The 18,773-nt window shown below is 47.3% G+C and overlaps 7 protein-coding genes across 7 annotated transcripts; 5 read left to right on the forward strand and 2 right to left on the reverse strand.

Moving 5' to 3' along the window:
* Positions 1-104: 104 nt before the first annotated feature.
* On the reverse strand, positions 105-421 carry HMPREF1120_01504 (uncharacterized protein; the record flags this gene model as incomplete). Its single annotated transcript, XM_009155523.1, has 2 exons — positions 105-268; positions 343-421. 2 exons carry the CDS (start codon positions 419-421, stop codon positions 105-107), a joined length of 243 nt encoding a protein of 80 aa, XP_009153771.1.
* Positions 422-736: 315 nt separating this feature from the next.
* Positions 737-2,256, forward strand: HMPREF1120_01505 (flavin containing amine oxidase; the record flags this gene model as incomplete). Its single annotated transcript, XM_009155524.1, has 2 exons — positions 737-1,006; positions 1,057-2,256. 2 exons carry the CDS (start codon positions 737-739, stop codon positions 2,254-2,256), a joined length of 1,470 nt encoding a protein of 489 aa, XP_009153772.1.
* HMPREF1120_01506 (D-3-phosphoglycerate dehydrogenase) lies at positions 2,251-3,928 on the reverse strand. The gene is made up of 5 exons (XM_009155525.1): positions 3,352-3,928; positions 3,253-3,305; positions 3,155-3,200; positions 3,052-3,093; positions 2,251-2,990 (listed from the first exon to the last, which is right to left on the reverse strand). Exons 1-5 carry the CDS (start codon positions 3,672-3,674, stop codon positions 2,396-2,398), a joined length of 1,059 nt encoding a protein of 352 aa, XP_009153773.1. The 5' UTR covers positions 3,675-3,928; the 3' UTR covers positions 2,251-2,395.
* A 327-nt stretch (positions 3,929-4,255) lies between these two features.
* Positions 4,256-5,425, forward strand: HMPREF1120_01507 (myb-like DNA-binding protein BAS1; the record flags this gene model as incomplete). The annotated part of the gene is made up of 3 exons (XM_009155526.1): positions 4,256-4,409; positions 4,459-4,581; positions 4,626-5,425. The coding sequence occupies 3 exons, from the start codon at positions 4,256-4,258 to the stop codon at positions 5,423-5,425; spliced, it is 1,077 nt and encodes a 358-aa protein (XP_009153774.1).
* Positions 5,426-6,318: 893 nt separating this feature from the next.
* HMPREF1120_01508 (glycolate oxidase) lies at positions 6,319-7,793 on the forward strand (the record flags this gene model as incomplete). The annotated part of the gene is made up of 7 exons (XM_009155527.1): positions 6,319-6,446; positions 6,517-6,619; positions 6,669-6,909; positions 6,966-7,130; positions 7,176-7,247; positions 7,305-7,558; positions 7,611-7,793. 7 exons carry the CDS (start codon positions 6,319-6,321, stop codon positions 7,791-7,793), a joined length of 1,146 nt encoding a protein of 381 aa, XP_009153775.1.
* Positions 7,794-9,666: 1,873 nt separating this feature from the next.
* On the forward strand, positions 9,667-11,537 carry HMPREF1120_01509 (AAT family amino acid transporter; the record flags this gene model as incomplete). Its single annotated transcript, XM_009155528.1, has 5 exons — positions 9,667-9,932; positions 9,987-10,216; positions 10,266-10,397; positions 10,448-10,558; positions 10,603-11,537. The coding sequence occupies 5 exons, from the start codon at positions 9,667-9,669 to the stop codon at positions 11,535-11,537; spliced, it is 1,674 nt and encodes a 557-aa protein (XP_009153776.1).
* Positions 11,538-12,875: 1,338 nt separating this feature from the next.
* HMPREF1120_01510 (primary-amine oxidase) lies at positions 12,876-15,385 on the forward strand (the record flags this gene model as incomplete). Its single annotated transcript, XM_009155529.1, has 11 exons — positions 12,876-13,084; positions 13,131-13,415; positions 13,474-13,624; positions 13,702-13,837; positions 13,889-14,071; positions 14,120-14,213; positions 14,265-14,368; positions 14,428-14,493; positions 14,543-14,913; positions 14,976-15,222; positions 15,279-15,385. 11 exons carry the CDS (start codon positions 12,876-12,878, stop codon positions 15,383-15,385), a joined length of 1,953 nt encoding a protein of 650 aa, XP_009153777.1.
* Between the last annotated feature and the right edge of the window lie 3,388 nt (positions 15,386-18,773).

The raw sequence follows: 18,773 nt of genomic DNA on the forward strand, positions 1-18,773 counted from the left end.
CAACGGTGCTACCTCGGTGAATTACGAAGATGTCCCCCTTTGTAACGGTCTCTTTAGTTCCGCTTTCATCCTCCAGGGTGATTGTGCCTACAGACAGTCAGTGTTTATCCGAAATCCAACAGTTCGCCGGGGAGATTACCTTCAATGACAACACCGACCTCGTCGTATTCGTACTTGGGCGGCGTAGATGGAGGTCCTCGCTCGATGCGAAACCAAGAACCGGTTATTGGGTTGGGAACACTCTCGTCACGACTTCCAAGAAAGTCGGCTGTGCCGAGTCAGTGGTTGCCTTTTCTTCTGGACGAATGGGGTGGATCCGGAGCCTGCGGTGTCATCACTCACTGAAGTACACATGGTCCGGCACTCCTGGGATGTTCTGGGCCTTGAACTTCTTGGTCTTAGGCTTGACTTCCAATACCATGTTGGGCCAACAGTGACTGAGTAAAACTTGGGGCGTCTGGGGAAACTCCAAGGCCGTCTGGGGTCAGGTTATTTATCTCAGACTTTTATCACTGTCTGCGAACAAATTGCCCCAATTAGGAATTTCAACATCGCGGGGTACATTCCGCCCTTCACTCTTGCAGGTACAAATGAGCAGACGTAAGTTCTCCCTTGATCTACATTCAAGCCGAGGGTGGTGATCATTGTTCCTACGTTTATTTACCTTCAACTGTAAGTCATCCCTCAGCCGACACACCACCCTGCTGTTTGAAGTATTGCGGCGCCTTTTTTCAACATGTCGAGGTCACGCGAAGGATATCTTTGGACGAAAAGCGGTATCACCACAGGACTTCCCACAAAAGCAGTGATCTCCAGCACCGCCAACATCAAACCCAGCTACGATGTGATAATCGTTGGAGCCGGATTCACTGGGTTACGGGCTGCTCGAGAACTTGTCCGTCACTATGGGTTGAGTGTTTTGATTGTCGAAGGACGAGATCGCATTGGCGGCCGGACCTGGACAGCGCAAGCATTTGGAGAGGACTTTGAAATGGGTGGAACATGGGTACGAGACCTTCTTTTGAATTTAAACACTGCAGAGTCTAAGATGCCAAGGTCCATTGGAATCAACCACACCTCTACGCCGAGTTGCACAGATACAATCTTCATAAAAATCTCAAGTCGTCGGCCGGTACCATCGGAGCGGTGAAGACATACTATAAGACGGCAGAGGGCGAGGTGCAAGAAATCGATGGCCCTACTCAGGCGGAGGTAATTCAAGCCGTCGCCAAAGAGTTCTTCACCATCGATGGGCTCTCCAGCTATGAGCTCATGCCATATCCACATGACCCTTTCCGGGAGCCGGCGCCCTGGAAGAAGTACGACCACCTCACGGTGCGGCAGCGCCTTGACCAGCTTGACCTTCCTAAACTCCACAAAGGCTACTTTGAGAGTGCAGTCAACACGTTTGGCAGCGCACCCAGCACAGACATTGGATTCGTCGAAGCCCTCCGCTGGTACGCGCTTGGAGGTCACAACATGGCCCAGGTTTTCGAGCTTGCAGGCATTTACAAATTGGGCAAGGGTGGTATGACATCCTTTGCTCGATCTATTTTCGACGACGCAAAATGCGACATTCTTCTCAACACGGTCATCTCAGAGATAGTTCAAGACTTCCGTTCTGGCGTGGAGGTGAAATCCAAGGACGGGCGTTCATTAAGGGCGAAAGCGATTGTCTGCACTGTTCCACTGAACTGCTTGGGTGATGTCAAGTTTTCACCACCGCTGAGTCCCTTGAAGGTGAAGGCAATCGAGAAAGGGCATATCAACAAAGGCGCCAAGATCCACTTCAAACTCGCCAAAACGGAACCGGGATGGTATGCATCGTGTGACGGCTACTCGACATCCTCGTTTTCATTCGCCTTCTCGGACCACAACGGCACAAGCCCTTCGGGACCGAGTGGCACTTACTGCATTGGTTTTGGGTATAATGATCGCTTGCAGGATCCGCGAAACAGTAAGCATATTATCGAGGAGTTCAAGAAGGATCTACGTCCTGATGCTGAGGTCGAAGGATATCTCACGCACGATTGGATGAATGACCCTTTGGCCAAGGGCTTGTGGAGTTGCTGGGGCAATCATTCGATGACGAGGTACCTTCAGGAGCTCCAGAAGCCACATGGAAATGTCTTTTTCGCGAGCGCTGACTGGGCTGATGGTTGGCGAGGCTTTGTTGATGGAGCGCTCGAAAGTGGGTTAAGGACAGCACAGGACGTGGCGAAGACGCTCTCTGCGAATCCAGGTCCAAGGCTGTAAGTGTAGATACTGGCATTAAGTTTCATGGCAAGTATAAGTCTATGTTCTTTTATCCCCTAACAATATAATATAGTCTGCGGAGGGATAGTGGAATCGATAACCATAAGAAGGGTCGCAGAGTAGATATCTTGGAGTGCTGTCAGTATCTCAGGCGTCTATCTACCTTGTTGACGACTGTCTTCCCTTGAGCTTTTCGCTCCAGGTTGTATGCAAGAATTTTCAGAACTCGTTCGTTATAGTGATTTGAGTTGCCGCTGCAATGCGGTGTAATAGTGACGTTGGGGGCCTTCCACAGCGGATGGTCCTGAGGCAATGGCTCGGGATCCGTGACATCAAGCGCTGCGCCTCTTATTTTTCCCTGTTGAAGCGCCTCGATCAAGTCCTCAGTGTGGACGATGGCCCCTCTACCTGCGTTGCTGAGAAAAGTCCTCTTTTTACTGAGAATCGTGAATTGCTCGGCCGAAATCATGTGCTTGGTCAACGGCGTGAGTGGTAGGGTGATGACGAGGAGATCTAGATCCGAGTCGAGGAAATCATTCAGCTGCTTGGTACCAGAGAACCACTTCGACGGGAAGTCTCCCTGAGGGTCGCCCATAGCAGGTTCGGTAAAAGAGTCATCTTTTCTCGACTCAGCAGTTGGACGTTCGTGTAGAGTGAAGGCATAACTCTCCATGCCAAAGGCTTTTGCTACTCTAGCAACTTGACGGCCAATGCAGCCATAGCCCAGGATTCCTCTGCACCGAAGATCAGTATCATGCTGGGATTTTAATTGATCTTGACAGGAAAGATACTTACACTCGCAGACCGACAGCGTCTTCAACATCTTCGTCCGACTCACTGCTGCCTGTCAGAACATGGGGACGTTCGTGCGTCCAAGTGCACAGTACGAAATACTCACGGATCAACCCACTTGCCCAGCTTCTGGTTATCATAGTGCTCCGCAACTATGCGTGGCGGTTAGACAGTCTCCAAAGCTAAAGGGGGAACCCTACTCACGATGATGTTGGAAGCCGAGGAAGGTTGCGAAAACCCATTCGGCGATTTGAGGTCTGAGAGGTTAGCCAAGAAAGGATCCTTGTGTTGAGGAGGCCTTACGGATGCACGCCGTTGGCAGTGCAAAAATCGATATCAGTGTCTTCGAAGATGGGTTTGCCAAAAATTTGATTCGCGCCGGCACTCAGGAGTTGGACGTATCGAAGGTTTGGAGCTTGTTCCTTTGTTGGAAGCAGCTTCCAAGTCAGGAGCGCGGTAACAGATGCCCACGTCTCGTCGGTGATTTCTTTGGGGACTTCTGTATCGCTCATCGAGGTCGTGTGCACGATCACACGAATGCCGGGGCTGCGCTGTGACAGCATCCGGACGAACGCTTCTGGAGGTGTCCAGTGCAGCAAGATAAGCAAGACCTCGCTGTCACCCATGTTGAGTTGAAGACTGAATCAAATTCGGGTTAGTAATGACGAAAAGGCCTCAAACGTCGGGAGGTGCCTCTTTGTCTGTGAACAATAAAGTAGCAAGACAAGGCTGTTGTTTCGCTTTTTGAGGTACAGCTGCGTGTCGTAGCTTGTCGCGCAGAGGCATCCGGCAAGGGGCCGAGTCAGGCAGGCCCCGACCGCCATGATGACACGGCTCTGTACAAACTCTAGTCCTGAAAAGGGGCATCCGAACGCCTCAGCCTGGCGGACTCGGAGGGGAAGAAAAACCGGAGAGGCACGATCTCGGCCTCTTATGCACACTAACACCCAGAGTGGGAACATCGAGTGGACTCACCTGGACCACTCCTGGGGCTGCCCTCGCTTGCCGATCACTAGGAGGGGCCAGACGATCCCTGTACGAATCTCCCCTTTAATTGGCTGCCTAAGCCCATCCTTATCAGAAAGCCGTCGGCTAAAGCAGCTTCAGTAGCCGAGACGATAGAGCTCTAGCATGCATGATTGATTTCCCGCAACTCGACAGTCGCTAACTTGCCTCTGAGCATTCACTCATCGTGCGACGTCTCGACATGTCCTCGCCGACCTCCCGAAGAAGACCATGGACTCATACAGAGGACGAGCTGCTGAAATCCCTCATCTCGATCTATGGCCACAAGCGAGGGCGCCCATCAGAAAGTAGATGGACTCAAATCTCTTCGCATCTGCCAGGCAGGAGTAATGGAGGTACGTCGCGGCATTTCAACGGGGTCGCAGCTTGCTGACGCAGTGTCAGATTGTCGAAAACGATGGTTTCATTCTTTGGACCCATCACTACGCAAAGGTCGCTGGACAAAAGACGAGGATCGCATCATTCTCGATGCCTACCAGCAACTCGGCCCTTCTTGGAAGCAGATCGGTGGGTGACATGTCCCCGTAGAGTTCGCTGTTAACACTTGATAGCATTGTTGTTAGACGGGAGGAAGGATGACCAGGTGGCCAAGCGATACAAGGACATCCTTTCCCCTAACGTCCGAGACCGTTTGTCGAATTGGACTTCCGCCGAGGACAAATATCTGGCTGATCAGGTCACCAAGTATGGCCACCGCTGGTCGGCCATATCAAAGGGACTTCCTGGACGCCCTCCATTAACCTGCAGGAATCGCTGGCGGTACCTTAGTCGCTCATCCCAGAGTGCAGCATCGCAGCCAGAAAGTGAAGACGTCGAAGCACCGATAGCGTCTAATATTGGCCCAGTGTCTATGACGGCCGATGACTTTTGCGATCTTTCTCTCTCAATCACCTCCCCGTCCGAAATGTTCTCTGCCAGTGACTGCGGTTGGGTCGTTGACGAGCAGACGTCTTATGCGGACAACGACACTTTCAATCTCGACTTTCCAGCGACAGTCAATCTGGAATTGGACGACTTGTCAAGTCAGCCCCTTGGGGGTTTGCTGTCCCACGAGATTCCAAGAAGCGACATGTCCACAGATGTCACAGACAGTCATTTTCAGCCCTCAATGGCCCTTCCGATGGAGACGGGCTCTTCGTCAAGCCTCCCATCTTCCCAAGGTCACAGCGCCATCTTCACAGGATTTGCACACCAGGTTCCTCCTTCACAGACATTGAATCCTCCTACCTACACGGGAACCGAACAGCTCACACTTGAGCAATCATATATTGATCCGGCAGTGCCTCATGTAACGCATCTCGTCCATCATCATCACCACCACCATTATCACATCTATCATCATAAGAGCTGAAGGGTCAACGAGCGAAGACCACCATTGACCTAATCGATGATCGCACGTCTCTGGCCCACTCTATCCTTAGCCACAGAGCTCTACGATAACTCCTTAGTGCTGTTTTATCCTGAGACCATGATAATTGCCTTTGGTTTTGGCCACTGAGATAGTTCAATAATGCATGTCTGTTATGGATTCCAATAATGGCCTAATCTGGATTCGGACTTATCTGTGGTTGTAGCAATGAGAAGAGAGGTTGATTGACTACCTAGAAGTGGAGGAGAGACTGGCTGCTATACGTACGAAACAAAAGTATCTCCGATCCTTATCACTAGACTTACATAGGTATTAGGGCATTCGAATGCCAAAGAACGAATCGGTGTACTCCGTAGGCATACGAGGTTTCTTTGATGGCCCTTGTCGTTATCAGCAACTTCCCCACACAAGCCCAGACAGGGTTGGGCGGATCCCGCAAGCGACCCATTGTTTTGTGACTCAGCTCATGGAGGGTCCCCTCGCCCCACCATCGTTCAAGGGCAGAAAGTCAACAAGATTCGTCGCTCAACACCTCCCAAAAGTTACCTCAAAAAGGTTCCCACACTGACTCGGCCCTCAGCTCCTACAGTTCCTTACTATAGGCTAAGCCTTCGCCTAAGTTGTATCGTTCTCTGGGTGCCTTGTTAAAAACCCATTTACGCCTTACAGATTGACTCGGCCTTTCCTGCTGCCTTCTTCAACCTGAGGTGTAACATATTCTTGACGGCCGCCTAGAGACACAACCAGAGATGTGTTGACCACCATTGAAATAATTCCAGAGCTGACCGGCAAACGAACTTCACCTTCGACCTGTCACGGAATAGGGCTCTTGTGTACATACCGTTCATTCCCAAGAAGCCGGATTGCCAATAGCCATGGCAGGACGGCCGGATTCACTAGATCATAATGTCTATTGCATCGCAGATCTCATTGAGTTCTGCAACAAACGGACGTCCAAGACCACCAGTGAGTATATTGCAGGCGGGGCTATGGATATGATTACGTGAGTACCACTTGCAACATGCAATCTTAGTTTCGCGGAAAGGCCATCACTGTTTCTGACCGCAATGCAGGACAAAGGATAATTGTGCTGCCTTTGACCGATATCGCCTTCTGCCCCGGGTTATGAAGGATGTTCGGCGTGTTGACCCATCGTCGGAGTGCTGGGGCGTCAAGGTTTGCGCCACAACGAGTACACAAACATTGCTGACGTGTTGGTATCAAGACTTCCATGCCGCTGGGATTTTCTCCTACCGGCCTTCACGGGGTTGCGCATCCCCATAGAGAACTGGGTGTTTCTAGAGCCGCTGCCAAAAGAGGAGTTCCCATGTGTTTGTCCAGCTGGGCAAATTCTTCAATCGAAGATGTGATCCAGCAGGGCAAGCACTCTGGTATTCCCTATGCCATGCAGCTGAGTGTCGTGGAGGATGCCGGAGCAAACCTGTACACGATTCAGAAAGCAGAAGGTAACCGCAAACGTGTGATGAATCCAGATGCCCCCGACTGATGTGCTGATGTCCAGCGGCCGGAGCAAAGGCACTCTGGGTCACTTGCGACCTGCCTATTCTTGGACGCCGCTTGAATGAGTACAAGAACAACTTTTCAATCCCGGAAGGGATGACTGTTCCCAATATCCCCCCCGAGGTCGACTTCCGCGCTGCGGGCAAAAATCCCCGGATGGCCTATGGTATGATGTCCGAACACTTCGATAGGCCGCAGCTGATGTTTCCAGACCGTGGATTGACTTGGGAGAAGGTTCGATGGTTCAAACAACATACCAAAATGGAGGTGTGGTTGAAAGGCAGTGAGCACAAGGCTTCTTTCTTGCGCCGCACCAGAGCTTTATACTGACTATGGCAAGTCATGGACCCAGAGGACGCAGACCTCGCAGTTAAAGCAGGAGCGGACGGCATCATCGTCTCGAACCACGGCGGTCGCCAATTGGATGGCATATCATCCACCCTCGACGCACTTCCGGGGGTGGTCGCCGCCGTGGCGGGACGGATTCCTGTCCATTTTGATGGTGGCATTCGACGCGGTACGGATATCTTCAAAGCACTCGCTCTCGGGGCCGACTTCTGCTTTGTCGGCCGTATCGCCCTCTGGGGCTTAGGGGTAAGTGGCAACGGCTCCCGCGACCATGCCACCTTCTAACGTGAACCAACAGTATAACGGCGACGAGGGCGTCTCGCTGGCGCTGAAACTCCTTTACGATGAGTTCTTCGACACCATGACGATGGTGGGCGTAAATTCTGTCAAAGAGATCGGGCTTCAACATGTGGCGAGGCTTACTGCGGATGGCTCACTTGCCCGCTTCAACACCGGAAAGAAGCTTAATCCACGGCTGTAGTTCGAAGCGCAGGGCCTATGCATGCTATTTCTTTCTACGAGCTCTCTACTTGAATTCCAAGTAACAATGAGCTCCGACTTGGACAGCCAGCGCGAATTGTGGACGAAAATTGGAACGATTGCAACGGACCTTGCTGTCAAAATGGTGACTCGCCACAAATTTTACACATCAATGGCTGATGGATGGGCTTTGCAATAGTAAGCCGATCTTTCTACCGCCAGCAAAAATTGATATCATTACTTTCGGTGGAACACGAAACCCTATCTAGTCGTCGACGTTGGCGTTCGTGATTGACTGGACCCATTAACGCTAGCACGTGATGTGGGGTGGACCATCCATGGCCCGGGGTAAAGGCCTCGATGGGAGAAGATTGCGCATGCAGGAAGAAAGTTTCGGATCGTGTGGTCCACATTCTGAACTGGTAGGTCTTCATATTGTAAATCCGACATGACTGGCGGCGTTCGCAAAGTCTGCAGCCGTTCCAATCCCGTAATAGGCGAAGTGGGATGGTATGCTGAAGCTGCGCGTGCTGTCAAGCTGACAGATAAGGGGCCAGTTCCAGTGCAGCTGAGCGGAGTAATGGTTTATATAGCACCACACCATAGACATCAGTGAGAAATCTGTCGGCATATTCTCAAATGTTCCCCCAACTCCAATTGCTCGTGTAAACTGTGGCTATGTAGCACATTAGGTCGCTTTGCGGCTCTCCTAGGCATGTGCACCAAAACTCCACTGTTGTGCATGTCAAGCTCAAAATGCTCTTCATTGATAGGCAGGCGCTGTGAGCCCCAGGCGCAAGCCCGCAAGGCAACATTCATCACTAGGACAATATATAGCGTATTTCATTCAAACATTGTTCTTAGCGAGTAGAACAATTGTGCAGGACATCCCCTCTTGCGTCCAGTAAACTCACCACCGACCCAAATCGTGTAGCCTTCCGAGTTACATTCCTGTTCGACCTTGGGTACGCCCTTCGGAAGCCAATTTAGACATCTTTGAATGACGATACTGATGTCCTTGGGCTAAATGACGTGCTTATGACCTAAGGTGCGGAATCAGAGTGCCAGCTGAGAATGCAATGACTGTTTATGGAACGAAGTTATGGTAAGAGTCGGTCTTCTTGACCGCCAGTAGCGAAGCATCATTCTGTGAACAAGAGCTGGTGCACGCGGCATTGGGTGTTGTACAGTCTTTGATTATCTCCCTCTGATAGAATTCATGAGACGCATCCTCCATTTTCATGCAGAAAGATCGGTGGTAGCAGCATTTTCCCTCAAAAGAATCCAATGGTCGACGGCCTCATCCTGTCTCTTGGTGGCCGTCCCGCAAGTCATCATGGCCGAGGGGTAATACTGACTTCCGACCATTAGGATCATTGGTCTTCTTCGTTCCCAATTCTCCATTGTGGTTTCCTACCTTTCATCCCAACGTTGTTATAATTCAGTTTGTTGAGAAATGTTGAGTTTTCTGTATTTCTCCAAAAATCACCGACCTCCGGATTTGTGCAACTTGCTTGTAATGCATCGATAGGAGCAAAAATCTCCCTCCGTGTTCTTATCATTAGTGTCCAGGGCCGAGTCATGAACCCCCGCAAAGCGAGGGTGGCAGGCACCCGAAATGCGGGTTTGAAACAAAACTTTATCTTGATCCTGGTTGACTGGCGCACGCACGCCCGTATTGGCCACCTCCGCTATCATTCCCGGTCGTGGGCATTTAAGAACGCCCTTTCAACCTACCCAGGACGCCAGTTGATTGACACCATATCTCGCTGAGTGTCAACATCTGACCCAGAGTCTCTATATATATGCACATATACATACATATCTCACTCTCTCAAGCACAAGTATTACCGAAAGAATCCAATAAAATAAGCATGTCGGTCTCTAAGGGCGAAGAAAAGGCGCGCAATGCTCCTGAGCCGTCTTTCCCAAAGATGAGCTTGGAAGAAACCAACATTTCAGAAGCCACGGGTCAGCTCGAAGCCAGCATGGTGCCTGTCACAGGGACCAAGCAGACATTGCGACACCTAAGGCCACGACACATCCAATTGATGGCCTTCTCTGGTGCCATTGGAACCGGTCTGTTTGTCGGATCAGGCTCTGCTCTCGCCCGGGCTGGTCCTTTGGGGTTATTTCTAGGGTGAGTCCTTCGCTGACCAAGACCAAGGATGTAGCATGCTGATACTTCACGTAGCTACAGTATTTATGCCTTGCTTGTTTGGTCAACATTCAATGCAGTCGGTGAGATGGTCGTCTGGCTCCCAATTGACAGCTCCTTTGTGGTCTTTGCACACGCTTTCCTCGACGATGCATGGGGTTTCGCCTTGGGTTGGCTATATACCGTCACCAATGCACTCTCTGCAGCTGGTGAAGTGGCCGCTGTGGCCGCGATATTCAATTTCTGGACTGTGTCCGTGAACAATGGTACTTCAAGCAACGCCGCGGCACCACTTCGATCACTGACTTTGAACAGCACTTTACGTGGCGATTGTGTCAACTTCTTTGGTCGCCCTCAACATTTTCGGGGTGCGGATTTACGGCGAAGGCGAATTCTACTTCTCGCTCTTTAAGATAATACTCATTCTGGGCTTGCTCTTGATGACATGTAAGTCGACCTTTGGTCTTGCAAATCAAGCAACGTGCTGATGTAGCCAGTTATTCTGATGGTAGGAGGAAACCCTCAGCACGACGCCTTTGGCTTCCGATACTGGAAAGATCCAGGGCCTTTCAACGAGTATATCGCTTCCGGTAGTTGGGGCAAGTACTGTTACTCTCCGGGCCTTGCTTGACACTAACGATCTCCTACTCAGGCCATTTCTTGGGCTTTTGGTCCGTGTTCGTCCAAGCTGCCTTTGCCTTTGGTGGACCTGACTACATCGCGCTTTGTGCTGGCGAAGCCCGGGCTCCACGCCGCGTTATGCCCTCGGTATTCAAACGTGTGATCTATCGGTTGGCATTGTTCTACATCCTGGGAGTCCTTGCTGCTGGCATCATGGTTCCCTCTGATGACCCAAATCTCGGCTCTAGCAAGCCCGGTGCTGGGGCTTCGCCGTTCGTGATTGGCATCACCAGACTGAAGATTCCGGTCCTCCCTCACATCATTAATGCGATGCTCCTAACCTCAGCCTGGTCGTGCGCCCTGGAGCTTTTCTATGCCTCTACCCGGTCTTTGTATGCATTAGCCGTCGACGGTAAGACCCCCAGGTTCCTCCTCTTCACCTGGCGAGGAGTTCCAACCTTTTGTGTTGTCGCAGTCTGGATTGTTACTTGGATCTCCTTCATGTCAGCTTCCAACGGGTCGCTCACCGTCTTTACCTGGCTTACCAGCATTGTTGGCTCCGGCAACTTGCTGATTTACAGCATCTTTCACATCACTTACATCCGATTTCGACTTGCGCAGAAGGCACAGGGGATCCGGGACGACCAGCGGCCGTGGTTCCGGCGTTATCAGTATTATTATTCGATTGTCTCACTGTTCTTTTACCTGATTATCTTCTTCACCAATGGGTTTTCGGTCTTCACTAAAGGGAACTGGTCGACTGCCAACTTTATCTTCGCTTATTTTTCCTTCGGTCTTTTCTTGGTCACATATGTGGGCTACAAGCTGATCAAGCGTCCAAGAATGTCTCCACTCAAAGCAGTTCCACTCCACGCGGGTAGGCATGAACTGGACATGGACGATGGCTATGTCGAAAAGGAGCCTGTCACCGCATTGCAGAAGTTCAACAGGTGGTTGTGGGGTTAGAATTGGAGGCGGCCAGATTGTGAAGGTGGAAGGTAGCTGCTTGGTCTTGCTGGGCGTGTGATCCAGACCTTTGACATGCAGAATTTTACAACTGTTTCCTTCAGGCTTTAAAGTCAATGGTACGTGTCTGCTAGTGTATGGACGCATAACTGATTCTATTTCAGTTCTCCATAGTCCTTCTGAGACTCTTGATCTAGGAATTTCGCATGTGTCTGTGTAGTTAGAAGATGTTGAGTATTTTGGGTACCTTGAGAGTCTTCTATTGCGGACCAGAATGCCACGAATAGAAGGTACAAATGCGGCATTGCGTTGAAAGAGACTTCTACCTTGCATCGAGCCAAGCTGCTAAGATCCTGGTTCCTGATTTTAACTCCTGCATCTGTGATCTTGGTAACAACCTGGTGACCCAGGACACATGTCCCCTGGATTCGTCGCCCGAACCTGCTGCGACGAAAAAAGGCGTTTGCCTTATCGCTAATGGCAAGAAGTGAGGATAAACAAGGAACGATCAACGCCAACAGAATGTCAGGAATGGTATTGTGTTTGTATTCTTAAAGTCCGAGGGTGTCAGATGAGGAGGATGTCCGAGGGTGTCAGATGAGGAGGATGTCAATGTAATAATACTAGTGTTTAATAGGCAAGAACGTTGAATATCTTTGGAAGGTGGGCCAGGGGCCCAATGTCGCTGAACAGCACCCAGTCGAATCAACTTCACAAGTCGCCACAAGGAGGTGTAAGGAGATGTCTGTCCGAAGGCTTATCGTGGGCCGAGTCTATATAAGGTTGGGGCCGAGTCAGTTACGTGTAAGGCGAGCTCTGCCCATTTTGACTGGTCGGGCTGTCTGGTGGTCCGGGTGTGGGCCGCCGCGATCCAATTGGCAGTTCTCCGTGTCTGGATCAACTGCTCGCCCTCGGAGAAGGAGAAGAGCGATAGCTGTCACCATCCAAGGGTCAGTCCCTCCCGCTGATCTATGACCAGCTCGGAGGGCCATCTGCGTGCCTTCCACAGCGAGCCGAGCTCGCATAGCACATCTTGTGGCGGCTGCTTCGGTCTTTTCCCGTCTGCACGGGGCCGAGTAAAGCGTAGCAGTTACTGCATGAGTATGTCTACGGTGAAGTCTGTGCTCCAGCCTTCGAGTGAGGCCTCCGCACCCTGCTGATGCACCAATGAGCGATTGGGCTGAGTTTCACCCAACTCGGCTGTTGAAAGTCTCAAAGTTCGATCACGACTTGAATATAAAGCGATTCGAAGTAGGGTCCAAAGTTCCGTTCCAACTTGTGTCACGAAACCGCTCTCTTCTCATCTTTACGGGCTGACTTTCAATATCACTATTCACAATGGTTTCCACAGTCCACCACCCTCTTGACCCTGCCACAGCGGATGAGCTCGGTTTTGCCGTAAGCATGATACGAAAGCAGTATCCCGACGTCGCGCTGCACTTCAAAGTCGCTGGTCTGGAAGAGCCACCAAAGAAAGTGATGGTAAAATACCTCGAGGCAGAACACGCAGGACGTTCCATTTCGCCTCCCAATCGATGGATCTTCATGTAGGCAACATCGACTGTTCGAGGTAGTATTCGCTAATTTGCGCAGGATGTACTATATCAAATATACTCCGAGACTCTTTGAGTGCATCGTCGATGTTACGGATGGCAAGATTATCCACCATAGGGAAATGCCCCGCAATCAGTATGCGCCTGTCGACCGGGTGGAGATGAACGAGGCCGCCCAGGTGGCCCTAGCGGATTCGCAAGTGAAGAATGAGCTCGAGCGACTTCAGCTCGGGGATAATGTCGTGGTGCTCGATCCCTGGGACTACGGGAAGGACGACCCAAACGAGAACCGCCGTCTCACGCAGATCTTCTTCTACACTCGAAAGTAAGCTCAAGATGGTCAACGAAGGGCTTTGGAATGTCAAATCTGACAATGACAATAGCCCGAAGAATAACTCGCCCGACTCGAACCATTATGCATTCCCTTTGGATTTCATGGCTATTGTCGATCTGGTGGAGATGAAAGTGACCAAGATTTGCCATCTGCCTCTTGGTGCAGAAGCGATCACATCCAGACACACCGGTCCTCGTAAGGTGAGTCGACGTGAGCTGTAGATCGATATGATGCCCACATTATTGACTACATTGACCAGGTCGGCAACCCCGAGGAGCCTGAATATGATCACTCGCTGCAGAGTAAGCCCGCCCGAACTACCATGCGTCCCCTGGTTGTCACTCAGCCCAAAGGAGCGAGCTTCAAGATCACCGGGAGGCTGATTGAATGGGAGAAGTGGAGGTTCCGAGTGGGTGCGTCAAAGAAATTACTTACTTTCTAATAGTCGATGCTAAGACCCGCAGGTTTCAACTGGAGAGAAGGAATGCTTCTTCACGACGTAACTTTTGACGGACGGCCGGTGCTTTTCCGCATTTCCCTGGCCGAGATGTTCGTGCCCTATGGAGACCCTCGTGACCCTCTCCATCGCAAGGGTGCGTTTGATCTTGGAAACGTGGGCGCCGGAATGACGGCAAATGATCTCTCCCGTAAGCCATATATTCCGATCGTACATTGTATGACTGACCCATTTGCAGTTGGATGTGATTGTCTCGGGCTGATTGCTTACCTCTCTGGCCACGTCATTAACGCCCACGGAGAGGTTGTCGAGAAGAAGAACTGTATTTGCATGTAAGCTACCCGCTGTACCTGGCTTCGACCGCGACGGCTGATAGGTCACAGACACGAGGTGGATGCCGGCATCCAATGGAAACACACCAATCACCGAACCGGCAAAGCTTCTGTTGTCCGCAAGAGACAGCTTCAGCTACAGACAATTATTACAGGTAAGCCAGTGCCAGGTATTCATTATCTTCGGGTTGACTAAACCTATTCACTGATATAGTGGCCAACTACGAGTACATCTTCTACTTCATCCTCGATCAGTCCGGCGAAATCGAATACGAGACCCGTGAGTATATCGGTCCCAGGTAATTGGAAGGATGACTGAAACGCATCAGGTGCAACTGGTATTCTGTCGACAACGCCTATCGACCCTGACAACACTTCTAAAGTGCCCTTCGCTTCCCGCGTAGCCAGTGGCGTTCTCGCACCCTATCATCAGCATATTTTCAATCTCCGTATCGATCCAGCCGTTGACGGCTACTACAACAACACTGTCTCATATGTTGATAGCGTCCCAATGCCTCCTGACTCGACGCTTAACCCTCACAATACTGGCTACATGACGAAGGAGACTGTAATCACCAAATCGAGCTCACAAAACACCGACCCATACAAGGCCCGAATCTTCAAGATCTCCAACCCTGGCAGGATCAACCCGGTTTCTCTAGCCCCGGTGGCTTATAAACTGATTCCTATAAATTCTCAGGTGAGTGTTGCTCTCCTCGCTCCCTCTCCGTTGGCCCTTGTGATTGAGACTGATCCCAATAGAACCTTCTTGCCAGCAAAGACTCATGGCACTACCGTCGATCCCACTTTGCAGACGCGCCGATCTGGGTCACGAAGTATAAAGACCGAGAACTGTTCCCGGCGGGAGACTACACCAACCAAGGGGATGGCTGTGACGGCATCCGTAACTGGGTGGCTCGCAACGACAACGTTGAAAACGACGATGTGGTGTTGTGGCATTCGTACACTTTCACTCACAACCCGAGACCGGAGGATTTTCCCATCATGCGTAAGTGAACAATGCTGCTTTGTCGTCGGGAGTAAATAAGTTGACCTAATGCCCAGCCGCCGAGTCGGTCCGAGTGGCGCTGAAGCCCTACGGCTTTTTCAATTACAACCCCACGATGGATGTGCCTCCTTCGAATCAGGAATTCAACCAAAGCACAGCGTAAGTGAAATATGAGAACTACAGCCCTGTCCTTGAATGATACACTAAAGGAGCATAGGTATGACTCGACTTTGCAAGTGGGGGCTGACTCAACGGACAATGCTTCGTCGGCGACCAATGGCGTAGGGCCAATTACTCCCTGTTGCGTAAAGCTATAATCTTATGTAGCAACAAGAGACAGGGGTAATGTCTAAAGAATATGAAGTCAAAAGCCGGTGTCTTTATAATATGGTTACCTAATTTACAGTAGCATAACTCTCGGAGGTAGGCCAAACTCTAAGAACCTCCACTATGGTAACTTGAAGCGCTTTGGAGGTGACCTCTTACTTGATGCCAAATTAGTATGTAGGGGCTTCATTCCCTATTTAAAAGCAAACTATCTAGTAGTACTTCACCGCTTAGGTTTAAACCTTTTTCTATATAATAATTTTTATTTTATAGTACTACTAGAAAGCCCTACTACCCTGCTCTATAGTACCTATCGATTAGTACCAAGACTTTTTATATAATAGGTATTAAGAAAATCTTAACTATCTATATCGCTTAATATTTATTAAGAAATCTCTCTTTTTTTTCGATATAATCTATACTTAGACTATCTACTACTAATATATAATGTTTTAAGTAAATTAAAGTATTATTTATTAATTAAGAGTCGAAATTCTAATTATATAATTTAGTAGTAGAAGAGTTACTAAAACTCTTAAGTATTTATTATTAGGCTGCGCAGTGGCGCGGGTCAACCCGACCCTACCCGCGTTAGGGCTACCCTAAGGGTTAGGCCGGGTAGGCACTCCGTAACCTAACGGGTACCGCGGGCGGGTTTCTAAAATTTAAGCCCTACCCGTAGTACCTATTTAGGCCGAATAGCCCGTTTAGGTAGATAGTTTAATAGAAAAATACCGGTAATATTATAGCTTAATATATATAGAAAAGTAATAGCTTATACGCTAACTAGAAAACGTACTAGTATAAGAGGAATCTATTCTATAGATAGAATTAATATAGTAATTATTATTATACTCTAGTTATTACCTTCTCGAAATAGTACGAAAATATAAATATAAGTTATTATAGAAAAATACGATTAAAGGTATAATCGTAAGAGTACTATTTAGTACTTATTAATCTTATAAGGTTCTTCTAAATACTTTATAAATACTATAGGTAGATAATCAAGAAGTATATAATAGCTTAACCTTCTATTTATATAGAGATAGGTAGCTACTTAGTCTTAGACTCTTATAATTCTACGTACATTATATAATTAGATAAGGATAGATAAGTTATATACCCGTACTTTCGGTATATCTAGATTCTAAAAGATATCGAGTCGATATAGTATAATTATAGATCTTCTCGATAGTTATACTCCTCTTAGAATAGCGTATACTATACTTATACTTAGGCTTCTTATTATAATTATCCGCGATATAATAGTTATTATAGTAATCTATTCTTTAAAGACTCGAAGAGATATAAGAGATTTAAAAGTATATAAAGATCGATTAAGAAACGAATAGAGACGGAACTTTAATTAAGAATAACTAGAAAGAGACTAAGAAGAGTAATAATAAATAGTATATTCTATCGACTTCGTAGTCTATTAAATATATACTTATAATAAATACTACCGCCTTAGTATAGAGTATATAAAGTCCGTCTTAAATATAAAATCTAAGCTTATAATATTACTCTTCTATCTTCTCTTAATTCTCTTTAGACTACTAGAACGCTTAACTATAAGTATAGTATACTATAAAGATCGGCGAAGTTTAAAGATCGGCTAAGTATAGTAGTATAGAAGATAAAAGAAATAAATAACTAGAACGAAGGGCGTAACGGTATATTCTAAGAATAGTAATAAGATATAACTCGCGTAGTATATATAGAGATAAAGGCGAACTTAGACGTAGAAGTAGTCGAGATTCGAGAATATCGATATTTAGTATACCTAAAGCGCTTCGTATAAAAGTAAGTTCGCCCGCCTTCGTATAGTCGAGTCGAAGAAGAGAGCTACTCTTTAGGTTATAAACTAAAAAGATTAGTTAATAAATATAAATAGATCTCTTACCTTATAAATATCGCTATATAATTAAGTATTAAGTAAATCTACTTTAGTACTAACGATAGTAGAGGACTATTAATCGCTATTATAAGGATTAGCGAGCTAGAAGATATTATCGAGAATATACTATAATAACTAATCGTATCTCGATTCTCGATAGAAGAGAATAAAGTTTCTAATTAGGATCGACTAAACTTAAATTAAAGTCGACTTTTAGCTAAAGTATTAGAAAGCTAAGTAGATAGTAGCTCGCGAGATATAAGCGTAATATATTAATAATAGTATTACTAAAATTACTACTAATTTTAGAAGATCCTCGAAGTAGAGGATATATTAGTATCGTTAAAACTATTCTAAAGAATAGCGTAAGAGATAAATTACTAGAAACTAGATACTAGTACTAATATAGATTACTATAAATAGTCTAGACTAAATCTTCTACTAAATCTCCTTAGATATATTTTCTCGTAATAGAGGTAGTTAATTATAAGATCTTATAGTCTATAACTTATTTTAGATAAACGGGATATAGTACGGATTAGCTCGAGAAATAATTTCTCTTTACTAGTAGTAGACGAACTAATCTTACTTATAGTCTATATACGCCTTCTATACTCTTCTTAACGTTCTTATAAACTAACTTAATTCTAGTAATTAAAATTAAACTACTAAACCCCTACTATAGGTATTTTAACTTCGAGGAAGATAAGTATATACTACTCGTAGTATATAATATTCTATATCTATATAAGTAACTTAGGCTAGACTCCTTAGGCGCGTCGAATCTATTAGCTATAGCGAATAGTATATCTTCGACTATAGCCCTTTTCTTTATAATTATCTTCGTACTATATAATAATTTACTTAACTATCTAGAAAAATCCCTAATAAAGAAGTAGTCTACTATATCGACTAGAATATTAACTAACTAGATTCTAACTAGAGTAGGAATATAGCTACTAGTAATTGGTCGTATAGCGAGGATTAAGACGGCGAGTAAGTTATATATCTTTACTCTAGATAGTAATACGCTTTATATAGATAGTATATAGATTAGTATCTATATCTTATATTAGTTATACTAATTAATAGAAGTCCTAATTCGTACTAATCTTTAAATAATAATACTAAGAAAGCCTCGATAAATATCTAAAGAGCCTTTATTATAGTTACTTCGATACGGATAATATTATTAGAGAAGTCCCTTATAATCTCTCTTACTAGACGAATAAAGAGGACTATCGAGATAATAGAATTAGTAGTACGTTAGTAATATATAATTTTACGTAGTAAAAACGCTACCGTCTCGTTAGCTCTATTATAA

This window comes from Exophiala dermatitidis, assembly GCF_000230625.1.
Source record: "Exophiala dermatitidis NIH/UT8656 unplaced genomic scaffold supercont1.1, whole genome shotgun sequence".
Lineage (NCBI taxonomy): Eukaryota > Fungi > Ascomycota > Eurotiomycetes > Chaetothyriales > Herpotrichiellaceae > Exophiala > Exophiala dermatitidis.